Genomic DNA, 20,556 nt, shown 5'->3' on the forward strand with positions numbered 1-20,556 from the left:
GTAACATAGGCCCTATGAAATACTCAAAAAGCACATTCTCTTAACAACGTGCTGTGGACTTCAGCCGGAACATGTTTAAACACTGGTACATACAACCCTAACCAAGCCTCCCAAATCTTGCTCCCATCTGTGATGTAAGAGGGAAAAGTATGTAGGAGGGGCAGAGAGAGCTAAAGCCTTATGCATACCTAAAATAGATATCTTCTCCAGAGAAATGAGATCAAGAAACTGTTGCAACTTATCCCCCAGAAGAAAGCCTCCTTGTCTAAAGAAAGAAAATAATTTTTAAGTTGGCAGAAGGCATAACAATCACTCCACCGGGGAGTTACCTTACGAGAGAATTCCTCATAGGAGATCAAAGTCCCTTCAGGGCTGAGTAAGTACTCTAAAAGGACAATCCCTGCTTCCTCCCAATGCAAAAATGCCCTATTCTCCTGTCCTGGCAAAAAAGCTAAGTTCCCCCTGATGGGCAATAAGGATGAGACATTCGGTTTGCCCCCTCCCCCCATACAAGACACCAAATATCTCCATGTCTCACGTAATGGTGTGATCACCCAACTATGTTTAAAGTCCAGAGGTAGAAACTTTGTAGCGGTCTGCAGGATGGAGTTAAAGTTATAGGGGGGCCATAAAAGCATGCTCCAACAAAAGAGAAGTATAGTGTTGACTACCCCTGAGCCAATCATTAACATGGCGAAGGAGGCAAGCAATATTATAAGCTTGGATATCTGGAAGCCCCAAATCCCCCCAGGCCCCACGAACCGAATAAGAAGGGGAAAGTAATTTTAGACTTTCTATTAACCCAACAGAATTTCCGAATCATCTTATTGAGAGTTATAATATCTCCAGCCCTCAGTTCCAGAAGAAGAAACTGCAACATATACAGCCTTTTAGGAAAGACTATCATTTCATACAAATTGATATGCCCAAAAGAGACAATAGAAGATGTGACCATGCCTTCAAGTGGTGTTTCTTGTTGTCCAGTAAAAGCTGAACGTTCAGAGTATATAAATCTCTAGCATCTCATGGGAGCCTAATGCCTAGGTATTGAAAGGAACGGTCAGCCCATCAGAATGGAAAAGACACACCCCATTCTTGTCTCAAATCCCCCATGGGGGCCAAGGCCTCCGACTTTTCCAAATTCAGTTTTAAGCCAGCGTAATCCCCATATTCCTGAATCACCATTAACAACAATGGTAGGGATGATCTACGGTCTTGGAGGTATACCAACAAGTCATCAGCAAAAGCCGCAATTTTAAATTCGTGGTCTCCTATCTCCACCCCTTTGAGCTCAGGAATGACTATTATCTCGCGTATCAAGGGGTCCAAAGTTAATATAAACAAGAGGGGGAAACAGGAGACAACCTTGCCGTGCCCCTCTGCCAATTGGAAACTGGGCAGAAGCACAGCCATTGACCCAAAGGTAAACCCGAGGATCCATATACTGAGTGCGGATTGCTTGCACAAAGCGCCCCCCCAAAGCCATAAAAGCTGAGATTTGTAAAAAGAAAGTCCCAGTGCACTCTTATCAAAGGACTTCTCTGAATCAAAACTGATTCTCTCATGACTTTCTCCAAGGAACAATAGGATGTTGGAGAGAAATACAATTTAAAAGAAAGAGAGAACAATTAAGGATAATAACATAGGGAAAGGGAAAAAAATAAATTTTGTATAGTAAATGAATTTTTATATTGAAAGTGAGCTAGAAAAGTTCCATAGACTAATTATCAGTCATATGCTTCTTTAAATAAAAAGCTTTTAAGGCCAATTCTGTTCAGACCTTAAATATAATGGTAACGAATTCCATATCGTTGCAAAAGAAGAGGCCCTACAGACACTAATAATTTTTAGGGATGGGATGCTGTGAAGCAGATCTTAATGTTCTCAGAGGATCGTGTGGAATCAGATATTTATGAATAAAAGTGGGTTCCTTGGTTTTCATGGTTTTGAAGGTGATTAAGGCAATTTTGTAAGTGATACGGTGATGGATAGGTAGCCAGTGAGCACTTTTTAACAAGGGAGTAACGTGATCAAATATCGTCCCTTCATGAACCCCACCTGAGATTCATGAATCAATGATGAAACAACCCTTGCCAGGTAATTTGCCAACAACTTTGCCAAAAGTTTGGTGTCAAAATTCAAAAGAGAAACAGGCTGGTAGGGATGGAGCAATGTCACTCTGGAGGAGTTTATAAAATTCTGCTCAAAAGCCATCTACCCCAGGAGCCTTAAATAAGATGATTGCCCATTCTACTTCCCCCACAGTGACTGGAGCATTCAATTTCTCCAAATCTATTGGTTCTACTTTCAACAGGGGAATATTTTCCAAATATATGGAGCTCTCTAAACCCATGTCTGGGGGCATCCCATAAAGTTTGGAATAGTGCTTTTGAAATATCTGACAGATCTGGCGACTATCCATGGTATCTTGCCCAGTCTCCTTCCACAAATGCAGAATTGGAGAGTGACCTTCCACCGCCTTAACCAACCTTGCCAAAAATTTACCACCTGTATTATCACTATATTGATAAAGTTGGTATTTATAATAGGTCAGATTTTTTTTTTGCTCTTGAGTTGCCAGCAATTGCTCTTTATCTGTGATGCAATGATGCCCAAACCATCTCTTCTCCTGCTGAAGCTGCCTTTCCAATCTAAGTATGGCCCAGTTCCTTTCCTTCTGCTTATAAATGGCTTAACTAATGATATGGCCTTGCAGACCAGCCTTTGTCACCTCCCAGAAAACCAAATTCCCTCTCTGGGGGCATTATCAGTCACACAGTTGTTCCACCTTTTCAGGAGGAATTCGCGAAAGGGCTGATCTGTATAGAGATCCAGGGGGAACTTCCAAGTGTCCCACCCCATTCCCAGACCAGGGCCTCCCAATCCATTCTGATCCTCTCACTCGTGTACACAAGAGGTAGATGCCAATAAAGAGTCAATTCTAGACAAAGTAGAGAGATGTGTGTACTCCTAATCCAGAGGATGAAGAAATCTCCAAATATTGACCAATTCAAAGGACTTGTACAATTTGGTTAGGAATTTCCGAGAGACTAGACTCGCCTCCCCTCCCCTGATCCCCTAGATTTATCTAATTGAGGATCCCACACCGAATTGAAATCTCCACCCACAATCAAATTAGTCATGTCAAAACCTAATAAGACCAGAGTTAGACTGCTCAGAAAAGGGGCATCATATCTGTTGGGCGCAGATAACAATACGCCCATCTAAGTCTGCCTAAACCTGGACTACTTGATAAATAAGCCTCTTACAAAAAAGAATAATTACACCATCTTTTTAGCCCTGGGCTGCAGAGGCTGCATAGTGACCCACCCATCATTTCTGTAATTTAGCATGTTCAGTGTCCCCTAAGTGAGTTTCCTGTAGCGTAGCTATATCTGCTTTCTGCTGTTGAAGGGCCAGTAAAATTTTAGACCTTTTAATTGGGAAAGAAATACCCCCCACATTCCAAGTTAAAAATTTTAACCATAAGCATAACGATACATTCCAGAATAGAGGGAAAAGGACCATCCCAGCCGTGAACCCCCCACCCCACAGCCAGCCAGAAAAATAAAACATGCACCTTCATTCACAACCACTCTTTTCCTAACATCCATCCATCCATCCACCCCACTCAAAGCAAACCCCCCTGCTTCCCCATCCCTCCCTTCCTACCCTTCCAATACAGTACCAAGACCCTTTCAGCCTCCCCCATCCCCTCCAATCCATTCCCACATCCACAGCCCATGCACTTTAAAGTGCTTCTCTTCCACTCAGGGCTCCGACAACTCCCATCAGAGCAAGAGAGAAGAGAAAAAGAAAAATAATTTGCACATTCAGTAGTACCTGCCTCCCCTTAATCTAACAGAATGTCCTGCCTTCAAACTGACTAAAGGGGGGTTCAACAATAAGAAGAAAGAAAGAAAAAAGTTGTTTCATGTTGGCAAAGCAGATCAAGTCCACTTCTGCTGATACAAGGAAAACAAGCCTCAAGGGACTAACAAACTAGCCTTCTCCCAGTCCCTTGAGAATGCCATAAAGGAAGGCAAAATGGCAAAACACTGTCCATAGGAGGTCATAGACACTAATAAAGCACAAAAGTCCATGTCCCACAGGTCGGGCAGTCACCCCCTTCCATAGAGGCTGAATCAGGCTATAGGTTACGGTCCCGGATCCCTGCCAGCTAAGTGAAAAAGATAAATAATAATAATAATTTTATTTCTTATATACCGCTGTACCGTGAGGTTCTAAGCGGTTTACAGTAGAAACAGAAGAAATGCAATAAGTAAAATTAATTAAGATGAAGAGAAAGTACTTAGAGTTTCCTGACTGTCCCAAAGGCTCACATTCTTGCTAAAGTACTTGAGAAAAATAAATTAGTTAGGTTATAAACATAAAGTAGAAGAAGGTAGGAAAACAGTTCATAGGAAAATTAATTTCGAGTACATTATACATTATATATTGTTCAAGGCGGAATACAAATTATAGGAATTACCAAAAGAATTGCGTATCTCCAAAAGAAAATGAATAAAAAAGAAAAACAAAGGCTCTGTTCAGTAAGCACTCCCCACAAGAGAAAAAACATGCCCTATCACTGAAACTGCGATCAAAATCCAAGTCATGTTTCCTGGGGGGTGGGGGGCTGAAGCGTGGCAATGTAGGCTTATGCGGCCTGTGCCAAGTCAAAGAGTTTTGGGGTGCCATTCTGCATAATCCTCAATTTGGCTGGATAAAGCAGGCTGAAACCATGTTAAGCTTAATCAGTTGTGCGCAAAGGGGTGAGAAAGCTCAGTGAGCTGTTGATACCGTGGCTGAATAATCTTGCAAAAATAAAATCTTTGAATTTTGTTGTTCCTAGTGTCTTGTCTGCGCAAAGAGCCTGCAAAATCTCCAATTTATAATTATAGTTAAGCAGTTTCAGGATCACCTTGCCTATGAGCATCGGAGCATTTACTTTAATTTTTCATTTTGTTCATTTTAATTATTTATATTCCGCATATCCTGCAATTCTAGGCGGATTACAAATTATTCAGGTACTCAAGCATTTTTCCCTATCTGTTTCGGTGGGCTCACACTCTATCTAATGTACATGAGGCACTGAGGGATTAAGTGACTTGCCCAGGGTCAAAAGGAGCAGTGCGGGATTTGAATCCACAACCCCAGGATGCTGGGACTGTAGCTCTAACCCCTGCACCACACACTCCCCATGTTAAAAACCTCTAGTGCAGTTTAGTAAAACCCAGTAATAGTTTTTAATGAAGGTGCTTTGCTGAAGTCTTGTGTTTTTGTTTTTTTAAGCTTTCTCCTACCAGCATCCTATATTACCATTTAGTGCTATTTATCATTTTGGTATGGCCAAGTTTATTACAAATTTGATATACTCTCTAGCAAAGGTTACCTAGACAGTTTATATCAGTGTTTTTCAATCTTTTTACACCTATGGACCGGCAGAAATAAAATAATTATTCTGTGGACCAGCATCGGTCCGTGGACCGGCGGTTGAAGAACACTGGGCTAAGTCGTGGGCCACATCCCGCCAATCTCTACCCAATCTCCACCCCAGACCCCGCCCTCATAATAGTACTAATTGCACCTTGCATGTCCCGTGCCTCATCGGGATTGCCTGTGGCTTTGTGCACTGAATCAGTTAGGAAGAGGGAGCTGACTCGAAGATAATGCTGCATCGATTGCACCGTGGACCGGCGGTTGAAGAACACTGGGCTAAGTCGTGGGCCACATCCCGCCAATCTCTACCCAATCTCCACCCCAGACCCCGCCCCCATAATAGTACTAATTGCACCTTGCATGTCCCGTGCCTCATCTTGGAAGCCTTCCGGTTCAGGCCCAGGATACCCGTAGGAGCCACTGCCTGTGGCTTTGTGCACTGAATCAGTTAGGAAGAGGGAGCTGACTCGAAGATAATGCTGCATCGATCGCACCGTGGACAGGCGGTTGAAGAACACTGTTTTGGGCCTGATGCACGTGTTGGCCCTGTGGACTGGCAGGAAATTTCTGTGGACCGGCACTGGTCCATGGTGGTTGAAGAACACTGGTTTATAATACTAAACTTTAAAAAGAAAAAAAAAGAAAGAGGAGGCATTCATAGTTAAAATATCAAGGACAGATCAGACAAAGACATATGGTAACAAAGGGGCCCCTGGATAAGGATAAGTAAAGTACATCATGATAAAATAAACTAAAAGGGAGGTAAAAAGGGGTGGAGATAACAATAGGGAGGGGATAGCGGTTCGTGGTTAATACTTTGTTTGGCCAGGAGTGTTTATACGACATCCCTTTTTTATAGCTGGTAGGCATCTCTAAATAGGAATGTCTTTAATTTGCTTCTGAATTGGTCAAGGGTGTTTTCAAGACTGATATCTGATGGTAGAGCATTCCAAAGGGAGGGGGCTGTGATGGAGAAAATAGTGTTGCCCGTGTAGAATAGTTCACTTATGGATGGGATATTAAGTAAGTTTTGAATGTTAGATCGTAAGGTACATGATGGGGCTTAGGGAATAAGGAGATTATCGAGAGAGGCTGCACTATAGGACCTACCCAAAAGAAAGTCCTTTGTTATTTACAATAAATTTAATAAAAACATATCTGATAAAACAGGGGATTAAAAGATAAAATTATTACTGGGACACTTTTCCAACTCTTCGCTCTCATTCTGGTAAATTCCACACACCACCACCTATATTGGAGGGTGGGGCTTTTCCCCCTCATCGCATGACGTATGGGTCGATCAATTCAGGATCCACCACAGATACTTCCACAGGATTCTTTTCAAGATAATGGACAAATGAGAGAATTAGGGGAGTTTCATTTATTATGGGAGATAATTAAAACCAATATGGATATGAATAGGATAATGAGGAGTTAAGATCTAAAGGCTACATTTTAAGGCCGGAATTGAAAAGGACCAGAGCAAGAACATGACACCCAAACTCAAGAAGTTTATTCCAGGCGTACAAAGCAGCAAGGTGGGGGGAAATGGAGCATGGAGGTGGTGGAGCCTGTTTCTTGTGGGACATATTTCAGCGCTTGCTCTTTTCTTGCCAGTAGAGTGTGCAGTTGGGGGAGGGGAGCATCTGCCATGTCAGAGGCTCGAAGTATGGCAGCATGGAAATGTGCACGTTGGAATCTGTCCCTCTCTATTGATGAAAGTGAGAGAATAAAGTATAAGCAGCAAACTTCTTACCCGTCTAAAATACAATCACAGTATTAAAACAGACAGGCAAATCATATACAATAATATCTTCCATAAAACAAATACATTCTCTTAATCATCTTCATATAATAAAACCAGAAACCTCATAAATTGCCGATATTCATTCATTTAAATGCCTCCACAAATAGAGTACCTGTAGTTTTCAATTCTCTTTTGAATTTTTGTATATCTAAAAGTGCTCTTACTGGACCTGTTAGAAATTGCAGGTGCCCTTGTGTTCTCATCATGCACCTGTGAAAGTTCAGTCGTATTGCTTCCTCTGACCATAATGATCTTAATGGCTGGCGGAGTGTCATTACTTGTGTTAGATGCCAAGGAATATGGTATAGTGAATGACTTTAAGCACCAACACCAATGAAGTTTACATGGTCAACCTTCCGCCCACCATATATCATACGCGCCACAGCATTTTGGAAGTGAGAGGTACAAAGAAGGAGAAAGCAAAAGTTTGAGGGAAGGATTAAATTAGATGAAAATTGTCTTGAAAAGCATAGCTGGAAGAAACAGGCTTTAAAAATGATTTCTAATCTATAACATGTAGCAACTATATATTGGGAATCTAGTTTCACATTTCTGTTACTTTAGTTCTAGAGAGCTTTGTAGGGCCCAGGCCTGTGAATTTGTTGAAGTCAGCTGCTGTCATTGTGATGGCCTCTTTCAGATTATTTCTTGAAAGAAATATCCTTTATTCCCTGAGGTTGGTAAGAGTTTCATAAGCCACCAAGGCAGTCATTGGAGACAGCTAGGGAAGGAGTACAGAAGAAGGAATGATATATATACAAAGAAAAAGTTAACTGGATGATTTGTTATCTTAGGCCTCTGGTCACATCAGATCCAGAGATTTCTTCTAAGAAAGATTTTTCTGTGAAACTACAGTGTTTGGTTTTTCTCTCTCCTTTTTATTTTTCAGGAAGAAATCACTAATACCAGTTTATTACAAGCTCGTTTGAAATGGGCTCTGCATTGCGAACCAAAGGTACAGCACTGAGCCTTTTTTGGAACTTAGCAGCAGTGTTTCCTCTGTTCTGAATGTATGTGCACAGCCTGTGAGCACAGGAAAACATGGGTGCAGAATAAAATACAGTACCGTAACAAGTTTTAAAGCGGTACAGAGAAATCAAACTGCATCTGCCTGATTTTAGCAACTGAATCTGACTCCTTAGTAGAGAATGACCCAGGGACAAATTTGTCCCCGTCCCTGTGAGTTTTGTCCCTGTCCCTGCCCCATTCCTGTAAGCTCTGCCTTAACCACACAAGCTTCAAACACTTATGATTTTCAAGTGGTTGTGGCTTATACAGATGAGGACGGAGCTTGCAGGAATGGGCCAGGGACGGGAAAATGAGTTCCCATGGGGATGGGGAAAAGTTTGTCCCCGTGTCATTCTCTACTCCTTAGTTTAAACTGGTTCTCTGGATTCCATCTACAGCTATAATATTTAATTAGATTGATCAAATTGAATAATGATAATGTTGCCAATTATATTTAAGTCCTACATTTTCTGTTAGAAAAAGTTCCAGATCCAGTGCTTGATTAAGATTATTCACACACACCCCCCCCTTTTTTTTTTCTTTTCAAAATTGTAGTGCGGTTTTGTAAAAAGGGGGGGAGGGGGTATATTTAAAGCAGGTATTTGAAACATTACATACCTCTAGAACGTTAAGATCAGAATCTGCCATGAGGCTATCAATAGAGGTGCTTTGTGAAACTCATTACAAAAAGATGCAAGCAACAGCCATTTCTGTGGCGGGTCCTTTGAAATGGAATGCTTTACTAGGATATTTGAGGCTATGCAAAGACAAGATGTTCTTTAAGAAGCAATTAAAAACATATTTGTTTGTGAAAGCATTTTACTAGGTAGTTATGTTTCAGATTTTGACAATCTGTTTTATTGAAGTCTTGTTAGCCATGTGTTAGTTTTAGTAAGTTAGACAACTTTGGAGGAGTCAGTAGATAATGTTGTACTGATTGTGTGTATACATGATTATGTGTGTTTACTTTGTAAACCACTTAGGTCTTAGGTGGTGTAGAAAATTTTAAAATAAATAAATAAATATATTAGGCCCTAGGCAAATGGCACACCGACAAATCCGCGCACGAGAATTGCGTGCATGGACAAATGCACGCACGGCAATGCTGCCCTGTCAATTGCGCCCTGTGAAATCTGCCATAAGTAGATATCTGGAAGGCAGGCCCCGTCCCTTGGGAGGGGCTTGAGGCGCATGAGGAGTCTGAGCAAATCAGGGCCTTCCAGACAACCACTTATGTAAAGGATTCCCATAACCATCATGTAAACCTTACCCTAACACCAGAGAGCAAGTTAATTTTAAGTGTAATGGAGGGTCCCCCCACCCCTCAAAAAAGAAGGTTACTTTTATAACCCTCAGAAAGACAAATTATATCCAATTGTAGGAGCATATTTGACAGGTCACCTCGCATTCAATGCGTGCATTTGTCATGTGCGTAATTGTCGGAGCACAATTGTCCTGCGCACATTTGACGGGTCACCTAGACCCTCATTTATCTCTTTTTATCAATACTCCTAGTTGCGTTTAGGGGGCCATTATCAACATGGGCTACTGTTATTTTAGCACAGATCCCATTTTATGTAATGAGACTTAGTTACTAATAACCAGAGTTAACAATTAAATAACATGAATGGTAGCCTACGTTGATAACTTCCCCGCCCTTACTCTTTTCCTGCTTTGTTCATAGTCTTTCCCCAAGCTGCCGCACTTCAGCTCTTCGGAAGTAGCCTTGGAAAATCAGCAGACACTAGTTCTGGATGCTAGAGCCAGAAGCAAGTCCAAGCAAACTGGACTCATGTTTTTTTTTTTTTTTTTTAATTTATTTTTTTATTCAACAAAATGAAAAACAGTACACAGGCAGAATGCCAACAGCAAAAGTACATTCCCCCACATAAAATAACACAACCCCCCCACCCCCAACCAAGTGATACAGCATAAGTCTTAAACAAAGGAAGAAGAAAAAAGGATAACTCAAAAAAGACCCCTCCAGGAGCCATATCTAGACCACTGACGATGAAACGTACCACAGGAATCATTATTCAAAGCAGTCAATTTAGACATCAAATAAATTTGGTCAACCTTATTTAACAGATCAGCACGAGAAGGCAAATAGGCACGCTTCCAATATGTAGCCACAGTAAGTCTAGCCGCCGTAGCAACTAGGGCCACAAAATGATTCTGATCAACATCCAAACTCCCCAAAGGATAATTAAGTAAAAATACTTCCATACGCAATAGAATGGGTAAGTGTAACACATCAATCATCAGTTGTTGAACCATCCTCCAAAAAGGTACAATCTTAGCACAATCCCACCAAACATGCCCAAAAGTGCCCAGACTCCCACAGTTACGCCAGCAGTGCCCATCTCCACAATGATAGAAACGGTGCACCTTTTTCGGCGTAAGGTACCACTGGAATAGCATCTTATAACCCTGTTCAACTAAGGGGGACGCTAAAGAAACTCTTAGTAATGTACCATAAAGGCGGTCCCATTGTTGATAATCAAAGGTCTTTCCCAACAAGGTTTCCCATCGATGCTCATATGTGCGAGCCTGAGGTCTGGTGTATAAAAGAGCTTTATATAAACGTGAAATAAGGCCCACTCCAGATCCCATCCTAAAAACTTGAAGAAAAGCAGAGTCCGCCCCTTCCCACTCAGGAATCACCCTCTTCACCATAAAATCCCGAAGTTGAACATAGGCGAAAAAATCCGTTGTGGGTAGATCATATAAAGATTGCAAGGCAGCAAAGGGTACCAAATGTCCACCCACTACTAATTGACCCAGGACCCGAAGTCCCTCCATTTCTCAACGCCGAAAAATCCCAGTATCCCTAGCAGGCAAAAAGTCAGGGGCAAATCTAATGGGAGTAGCATAAAAATAGCGCTGACGTGGAAACCAAGCTCGTCGGACCCGGCTCCACGCCTGCAAAGTACACGTCATCCCATAAGAAGCCCCAGTCTGCAAATCCCGAAGGATCTCAAAAGATAGCCAAGGCAATGCTGCCAATGGGTAGGTCGGCTGTAGGGCCTGTTCTAGAGATACCCAGCGTTGGGAGGGATAAGCCCAATGGAACAACACTTGCAGTTGGGACGCATAATAATATGTAAAAAAATCAGGGACACCCATTCCCCCATGTAACCTGTCCCAATACATACGTTCCCTCCGCACCCTAGGTGGCTTACGTGTCCAAATATAAGCAAAAGCCCGCCGTTGTAGCCTAAGTAAGAACTGCTTAGGAATTGAGAGAGGCAGGCAGGAAAACAAATATAAAAATCGAGGTAACACATTCATACGCAAAGCACTAATCCTACCCATCCAAGACAACCTTAATCCTTCCCAGCGATCCAGATCCGCAAACACAGTCCGTAGCAACGGAGGGTAATTCAATTCAAAAAGATCAGAGAGCCTTCGAGATATACGCACACCAAGGTACTTAATGGATTTAGCCGCCCATCGAAACGAAAATTTAGCACGTAAGTCCGTTACCAACAATTCTGGAAGCGAAACATTAAGCAATTCAGACTTTTCAATGTTAATTTTAAAGCCAGCAACCACACCAAACATAGTCAAAACACGAAGCACCTCGGTCAAAGATTGAAGTGGGCGGGTCAATGTAAACAAAATATCATCAGCATACAGTAAGATCTTATGTTCTTCGCCACCCACCACAATCCCTTGAATATCTGCATTCTCACGTATAGCAACTGCTAAAGGCTCCATAACCAACGCATAAATCAGCGGTGACAAAGGGCACCCTTGCCTAGTACCTCTACGGATCGAAAAATTAGCGGTATATCTTCCATTAACCCTTAAACAAGCCTCCGGAGCAGCATATAATAAGGTCACCCAATGCAAGAAAGCTCCCGAAATGCCCATCCGCTTTAAAGCTGCTAACATAAACGGCCAGTAAACCCTATCAAAGGCTTTTTCAGCGTCTACAGATAACAAAACAGCTGGAACAGAATATTGATGGGCCACTCCAATAAGATCTAACACTCTCCGTATGTTATCACCAGGTTGCCTCCCTGAAATAAAGCCACATTGATCACCATGAACTAGGAAAGGCAAAAAACGTTGCAAACGGACTGCCAAAATACGGGTAAACAGCTTATAATCAACTCCTAACAACGAGATAGGGCGGTAGGACCCACAAAGGAGGGGATCTCTCCCGGGCTTAAGAAGAAGAGAGACCGCAGCCTGCCGAAACGAATACGGCAAACAATCCCCCTCCAAAAAAGAATTAAACAATCTTGTCAGAGGAGCGACTATATAAGCCTCCATTTTCTTATAAAATAAAGGCGAGAAACCATCAACACCCGGTGCTTTAGAAGCAGCTAAATGATGTATAGCCGCCACCACCTCAGCGGGTTGAATAGGGGAAGAGAGCCAATCCGCATCAACCTCCGCCAAACAAGGCAAGGTTACTCCAGAAAGAAAAGCATCGATCTCCCCCTCCGTAGCTTCAATCTCCGGAGAGTACAGAGTCTGATAGAAAGACAAAAAAGCCTGGTGAATTGCCGCATCATCTGTACAAAGCTGTCCCGACCCATTACGAATCCGTGTGATAGAATGCTGTGCCTGTGTTTGCCTGATCTGTGTAGCTAACAAGCGACCCGCCCTACCACCCCATTCAAAAAACCGTTGTTTCCGTCGCTGTAGGGCCCAAGCCATTCCCTCTAAATCAAGCTCCTGTAAATCCCTCCGACACTCCGCCAGAGCTACACCACCAGCCACCGACGGGGCTCTCTTATGAGCATTCTCCAAGCGTCGGAGGCGGGCCAACAGCTCTAACCTACGAGCAACTCGACAATGGTTACGATACGACCCTCTCGAGATACAACAACCACGAAGAGTGGCTTTAAAACTTTCCCATAATACCGCTACATTAATGCCGGCCACGTCGTTAAAAACAAAAAACTCCTTAACACCAGCCTCCAACAAAGCCAAGGTATTGGGATCCTTCAACAAAGAATCATTCAAACGCCACAAACGACGACCACCTCTAACCAATCCAACCTGTAACTCCAGAGTCAAGGGAGCATGATCAGACCACACACGGGGTTCAATACAGGAGGCTAAGACACGTGGTAGAACAACACGAGGCAGCATCCACATATCAATTCTGGTATACGAATCATGTTTCGATGAATAAAAGGTGTAATCCCGAGCGCCAGGGTGTAAATAGCGCCACACATCTATCAAATCCTGCCGACGCAAAAAGCGCAAAAAAGCCCTTCTGTCACTTCTGGCATAACGGATGGAAGAATTGGAATTATCCTCCTGAGGATAGCAGGTAAGATTAAAGTCTCCACCCACAAGGAGAGTACCTTCTACATGATCCAACAGCACACGTTCTAACAACGTAAAGAAAGCCCCCTGACCAACATTAGGGGCATAGACATTCAGTAAGCTATATAAGGTGCCATCCAACTCAGCCTTGACCAGAATGTAGCAGCCCTCAACATCCCGCACAACCTCTCTCAATACCACCTGGACACGTTTATGGATTAAAATACCCACCCCCTGAGTCTTTTTCCGGAACTTATTAGAGGAAAGGAAAACATGAGGATAACTGTTGTGAGTAAACAATTTCTCATAGTGAGATTGAAAATGGGTCTCCTGAATGAATCCAACAGCAATATTCAGGCGACTCAATTCCTTAAATAACAAGCGTCGCTTTTGTGGAGAATTCAAACCATGTACATTATAAGACAGCAAAGTAAATTTATCCATTTATACAATAAAAATAAATGCACCTCATCGCCAAACCCATACCATGTTCCAAAGCACCCAAGTCAACCAACCCCTGCAATCGCATCTTTGAGAAAAACAGTATACAAACATACTCCCATACAACCACACATAATAGCACTCGGTCACAACCCTTCCCAACACCCCACCCCCCTCCCTCCAACCCCCCAACAACACCCCACATGGTCCAGCTACCAAAGCACCTGGAAACCACGGTACAGGAAGTGTAGAGAAACAGCTCTCAAAGGGACCCCCAGAACAAACCCAAAAAACAACCTTCGCAATGGAAGCCTCACTGCAAAAATAAACATACACAGCACAAAAGCTCAAGAACACGTCCCACAGATACAAAAGTTCAAAGAGACGAAGACGTAGCCACTTCCAAAGGACGACGTGCTGCAGTCGACCTAGCCACTCTCTGCCAGCCTAGCCCTCTCCCTGATTTGGGTACAGGAGACCTCTGAGGTAGTGGAGCCATTTCCGAGGCCGTCATCAATCCCGCTTCCACCATTCGAGACTGAACATCAGCCACAGATATTGCAGAGTAGTTCTTGCCCGCATGTGTAAAAGCCAGCCCAATAGGATAAATCCATCTATACCGAACACTGCGCTCCTGCAGTATACGGGTACAGTCTCGATATGTGCGACGGCGGGCCAGGGTTGCTGGAGCCACATCAGGATAAACATCAATATCCGCTTCTTCCCATTTAACAGCTCCCCCAGAACGCCTCACCGCCCTAAGCACATGTTCCTTATCCATATAGCGATGAAAACAAACCACGACATCACGGGGGCGGTTCACATCACGAGGGCCAGGGATGCGATGAGCCCTATCAAGCAATGGTTTCCCCACTTCCACAGGTAAGCCAGCAGTCTCTAGCGCCTGAATACATATATGATCAATCACTTCCATACAGCGAGAATCAGAAACAGTGTCAGGCACACCCCGAAAGCGAAGGTTGCATCTCCTGGAACGATTCTCCAAATCTTCCAGCTTTAGGGTGCTCACTTCAGCTTTTTCCTCCAGCGTTGCAATCCTGCCTTTCAACTGGGCTAATTCAGAGCTGTGAGCCTCTACTGCAACCTCTGTTTCTCCCACCCGACTCCCGATCTCACCCACCTCACGTTTCAATTCAGCAACGACGGTATGTATATCAGCCCGAACCGCTGTAATTTCAGTCTTCAGTTCTTGAAACCAGCCACGCATCTCCTGATGTAAGGTCGGCAACGCTGCATCAGAAAGCAAACCCTCCGCAGCTGCGGCCGGATCGGGCGCCATTTTGGAACCAGCTTTAGTCGGCCCATTCAAGAGCAGCAAGGAGAACGCCTTAATGTCCATTTGTTTCTTCCGTGTTGCCATTGAAATTTAGCAAACAGCTTTACAAGTAAGCTGAGAGATGTGGGAAGTGCAGGCACGCAAAATCGCACGAAGGTAGCGAAAAACAGCACCGGGGTCCGCGGAGCTATCGCTCTAGGCTGCCATGAGCCACGATGACGTCACTTCCTCCGTGACTCATGTTTTTTACAGAAGATAATATTTGCTCCTCAAAACAAATGGGAGGGATATTTATTTTTTTTTAAATGACATTCTGTTTATACCTAAACGGATAACAAAACAAACACCAAAACAGTATAAAAACACACACAAAAAAACCAGTATAAAACACAATAAAATAAAACATATACAAATAACATTTCCATTAATCACTTCATTCCTTTAGTCACAGCTTCTTAACCACTTAAAAAGCTTCTATAAAAACATATTTTTAATAATTTTTTTAAACTCTGAAAGTTGTTATTTATTCTCAATTGTCCAACCAGATTTTTCCAAAGCTTCACCCCTGCCACTGAAATAGCCATAGCTCTGGTACTAGCATACCTCACATGCTGTAACTCATCAACAAATAAACACATTGTGTTCTCCGATCTTAAGGACTGACAGGCTGATGGAATGTCACAGAATGCGAAAGTTACCACTGTATCCCTCGGTGAATTGCTTGAAAAATCAATACCAATACTTTAAACATCACTTAAGATTTAAAAGGTAGAAACATAGATAATGACGGCAGAAAAGGGCCTTGGCCCATCAAGTCTGCCCACTCTAATGACCCACCCCCCAACTTCACCCCCCAAGAGATCCCACATGCCTATCCCATTTTTTCTTAAAATCTGGCATGCTGCTGGCCTCAATCACTTGCAGTGGAAGTTCATTCCAATGATCAACCACCCTTTTGGTGAAGAAATACTTCCTGATGTCACCATGAAATTTCCCGCCCCTGATTTTCAGTGGATGCCCTCTTGTGGCCATGGGACCTTTAAGAAAGAAGATATCATCTTCCACTTCGATACGGCCTGTGATATATTTAAACGTCTCAATCATGTCTCCTCTCTCTCTACGTTCCTCGAGTGAGTATAGCTGCAATTTACTCAGCCTTTCCTCATATGGGAGATCCTTGAATCCCAAGCCAATGCAATTTTCATAGTAAAGGTGTCACATACTCAAATTTACTGCCAGCAAAGATTAAACGCACTGCAGTGTTCTGAACCTCTTGTAAGAAGATGACATGCCCAAATACAGTGCATTATAATAATCCAACCTTTGCAATACAGCACTGAACTACAAGATGAAAATCAGATGGAGACAGCATTGGTTTTAAATCTATTCAAAAACCGCATCCGAAAGAAAGCAGATTTAGGGGTTCTTTTATTAAGGTGCGCTAACCAATTTAGTGCACGCTAAATGCTAAGACATCCATTTTATTCCTATGGGCATCTTAGCATTTAGCGCTTCTTAATAAAAGGACCCCTTAATGACAGACAAAACTTGATCCTTGCAGCATCCCGAGTAATTGGAACCAACGTTTCAGCCATTGCACTGTGGCTTTTTTCAGGGTATCTTCATGTAGTTGGTGTTCAAGGGAATCTGCTCACTATTTATCCACTGTATTGAAAATATATGTACCTAATCCAGCATTACGATCTTAAACATCTGGTTGTCTGAACATTTTAGCCTTGAGAAAAAGTACATTTTGAGAAAACATTCAAGAGTACATTTTCTATTGCAGATCTGGTGATATGGTACTAATTACCATTGACTATAAGAATGACACCTGATACTGAAAAAATTAAGAAACTGTTGAAAAGTCATTTGTGTTTGTTTTTTTAAACAAATGGGAATATCAAACAGATGTGACTAGATTTGTATATAAATTGAAGAACCAGCTTAGTACATTTGTAGAATCATTGTTATGTGTTTGGTATAAATTTTGTAAGAGATTGTTATATGTATTATTATATTGATATTATGAATTTTCTTTTGTGTGTATGACACTTTTATAAATATTATGTGTATACATTTGTGAACTGCTTAGATTTATGAGGGGGTGCTGAAAAGTTCTCAGGCCAACCACAAAAGGAATGACGTGGAGCCATGAAACTTACAGGTTATTCCATACATTCACCCCTAAGTTCAACAAACTTGGCACATCTTGTCTGAAATTTCTGTAACCCTTGCAAAAAAATACTCTGATGTCTGATCACTGAAATACTTCCCTGCTGCAATCACCTCTGAATCACTCAAATATTTTCACCCTTTCAAACTCTTTTTAAGGTTTGGAAACAGAAAATAGTCAGATGGAGCCAAGATCTGATGAGTAGTGAAATGCCCAGAAGGGTACCCAAGATCCGTTTCTAGTAGGGTGGATGGTCTATGCACTGATACCCCCAACTGCATCAAAACATCAATCGTCTTTTGAGCAGGTGCATTGTTTTGCAAAAGGAGAACTTTTCACAGCTTTCCTCTCCTATTTTTCTTTCGATGCCTCTTTTAATTGGCACAGCAAGTTATAGTAGTATTCTGCATTAACTGTTTGGCCCCTTAGAAGATAGTCAGTCATTACAACACATTCCTGATCCCAAAACACTGAGGCCATGACCTTTCCTGCTGATTTTTGGGTCTTGAATTTCCTTGGCCTTGGAGAACCTAAGTGCCACCCATTGCATGTATTGTTGTTATATCTCAGGATCATAGTGGTGTAACTATGTTTCATCAAAGGTAACTAGTTGTTCCAAAATGTTGGCACCAGCTCGCTGAAAGTGCTGCAAAATCAACTTGGAAGTATCCACTCAATGTCGTTTCTCAACAGCATTCAAACGTTTGGGCACCACTTGTCTGACACTTTCCCTGGATATCTGTAGTGTCTCAGCAACTGTTTTAGCCAATATTTACCAACCTAACAAATTCAGGTCATTGACATGATCAACAATTTCAGGAGTTGACACTGTTTGAGACCTCCCAGACCTTGCTGCATCTTCGGTCTTGAAATTTCCATGATGGGCATTTGTCACTCGGTGTTTGCATCATACATTCGTGGATTTCCTTTGGAGTTTTCTTCCGCAGGAATAGGAACTTCATGATGGCTCAGAGTTCCACACTTGAAAATTCCACACTTTTCGTTGATATGGTTCAATCAATGATCTGAAACAATGTCAAAGCATAGCATTACGATTCTGCAACAAAATAAATTAACTCTTTTCAGCTACAGTGGCAAAATAATGCTCAGAATTTAGGAAGTTGGGCTGAAAACTTTTCAGTACCCCCTCGTAGTTAGCATGTAAGTCAGTGACCTATAACCATAAACCATTGGTTACAAATTTCAGTTTTGGAGGGCAAGACAGGAAATTCATTGCAACAGTTCTGAATCTGGAGAGGGGAAGAATTCCTCTAGGTCACATTTTCAAACACCAATAAATTTCCTGTGTCATTTTCCCACCGAAATGTCAATTTATGACTAATGAACTTTCCCACCTCAGTTTCCTGCTGAAATCTCCAACCTTCCTGAGGAAGCAAGCCACCTCAAATGTCAATCAGTTTTGAGAATCTACAATATATACATTATAAAGACAAACTGCAGGCTTCATAGCATATCATGAAGAAAGCCAAAGCACAATGACTGAAATGTCAGTTCCACATACTCTCACATGGCAAGACTTAGACAACCGCAACAATCATAATGCCAGCTGTGGAAGCCTAAGAGAATAGAATGGAAGGGATCTTGAACATCTGATGGACACTGGAGGAACATTCATGGTGTCTAGTGTAGATGTGAACATGGATTTAGTCTTATGAATACCTGAAAAAAAAGGAGGGGAACCCCCCCTCAACAGAATTGCTTAGAAGTAGATCATTGAAAACATGCTGATGTGTGTAAATAGTTATCAGCTTGATAAAATTAGTAAATCAGAGCCAAGTCTATAGAAATATAGAAGACGATAGTAGGTAAAGGGCATTTGGCCCATCCAGTCTGTCCATTCATATCATGTGCTATTTTAGCTAACTTACTCTATTTCTGCTTTATGATCGTTCATTAATTACAGTTAAAATAGAGATTCTTGATTTCCACTGTTTGGCATTATCCACATAAAATGACATTTTAATATATATTTCTACTATATAATTAGGCTTATCTATAAAAATATGAAATGAAATTTGATGACATGCTAAAATAACTTAACGTAGAATTTTATTAAAACTATTACTTAATACTTTTGATTCCCAATGCTATTTGTATTATACTTGCTGTTCCTTGAGACTACTCAGCTTAAAGCATGCAAATTTAAACTCGGTTAATAAAAAGTTGCACAAAAAGCTTTTGTATACAGCCAATCAAAAATTAGAAGAGATCGGGACAGCAGAACACCTTTTTGGTTGGAGGGACCACAAAAAATAATCTCAAACACAAACCCCCCCACACACACACCCACCTCTCTAGCTGCTGATACTGTACTAAGTAAAATATTGGTGAGGCCATGGTCCCTGTGACTCATCCCATTCTGCTGCCTATGGAGTACATTGGCTAGTAATCACTAAAAGACAAGGTTCTCTAAATTATCCTTAGCTACTCTGTCTTCAAAGAGCCTAATCCCTCTCTGATAATCTCATGCCTTCTGTATAAGGTCCATGTGTCCTTCAGTTCTGTATGGTTTTGTGATGAATATCTTTTTCTTCCCCTTCCTCCCTCTTTCTCTTCTCTCTTCCTGGAGTTTTTAAGCCTTTGTGTAGGCCTTATGTCATATTAGTAGTTCTCAACTGAACTGCTCCAATCTTATGGGGTACCCTTACGAAGTGTAGCTTGAAGTGATTAATTTTTAGGATCATTAGAAGGACAATATTACCACATTTTTACACTGATTGGCAACTTTCAACTCTATTATTTCCTATAAAATCTTCCTTCCTGTCTGACAATTTCTAGGTTTTGCCCTCCTGACAAGTAATAGATGGGTCTCAGATGCAGGATTTTGGGCAGTTTTCTGCACAGTTTTCAAACTTATGAGTGTTCATCCAGTTGTCCATGTAACATGTTGACTTGTGGCTCCTCTTCACAGCAGAGCTCCTTCATTCAGGCTGGTCACACCTTGATGCTGCAGATGAACTTAATGATCCAGATACACAGTGACCCACATGGGCTGGGAGACCTCAGACAATACATCCTGGAGAATTTATTTGTGGTTTGTGTTGTGAGAGACAGCCACAAATGTTCAGGTAAGCT

At 42.0% G+C, this 20,556-nt stretch overlaps 1 protein-coding gene across 2 annotated transcripts in view; it reads left to right on the plus strand.

Moving 5' to 3' along the window:
• TMEM131L (transmembrane 131 like) overlaps window positions 1–20,556 on the plus strand; it is a 300,995-nt gene that overhangs the window by 160,378 nt on the left and 120,061 nt on the right. The window contains exons 8-9 of one of the 2 annotated variants that reach the window (XM_033940895.1): window positions 8,139–8,204; window positions 20,393–20,549. In XM_033940895.1, coding sequence (XP_033796786.1) covers window positions 8,139–8,204; window positions 20,393–20,549 — 223 coding nt within the window. The remainder of the gene's footprint in view (window positions 1–8,138; window positions 8,205–20,392; window positions 20,550–20,556) is intronic. The other variant, XM_033940905.1, reaches the window with a different exon arrangement.

This window comes from Geotrypetes seraphini, chromosome 1, assembly GCF_902459505.1.
Source record: "Geotrypetes seraphini chromosome 1, aGeoSer1.1, whole genome shotgun sequence".
In the NCBI taxonomy this organism is placed as follows: domain Eukaryota; kingdom Metazoa; phylum Chordata; class Amphibia; order Gymnophiona; family Dermophiidae; genus Geotrypetes; species Geotrypetes seraphini.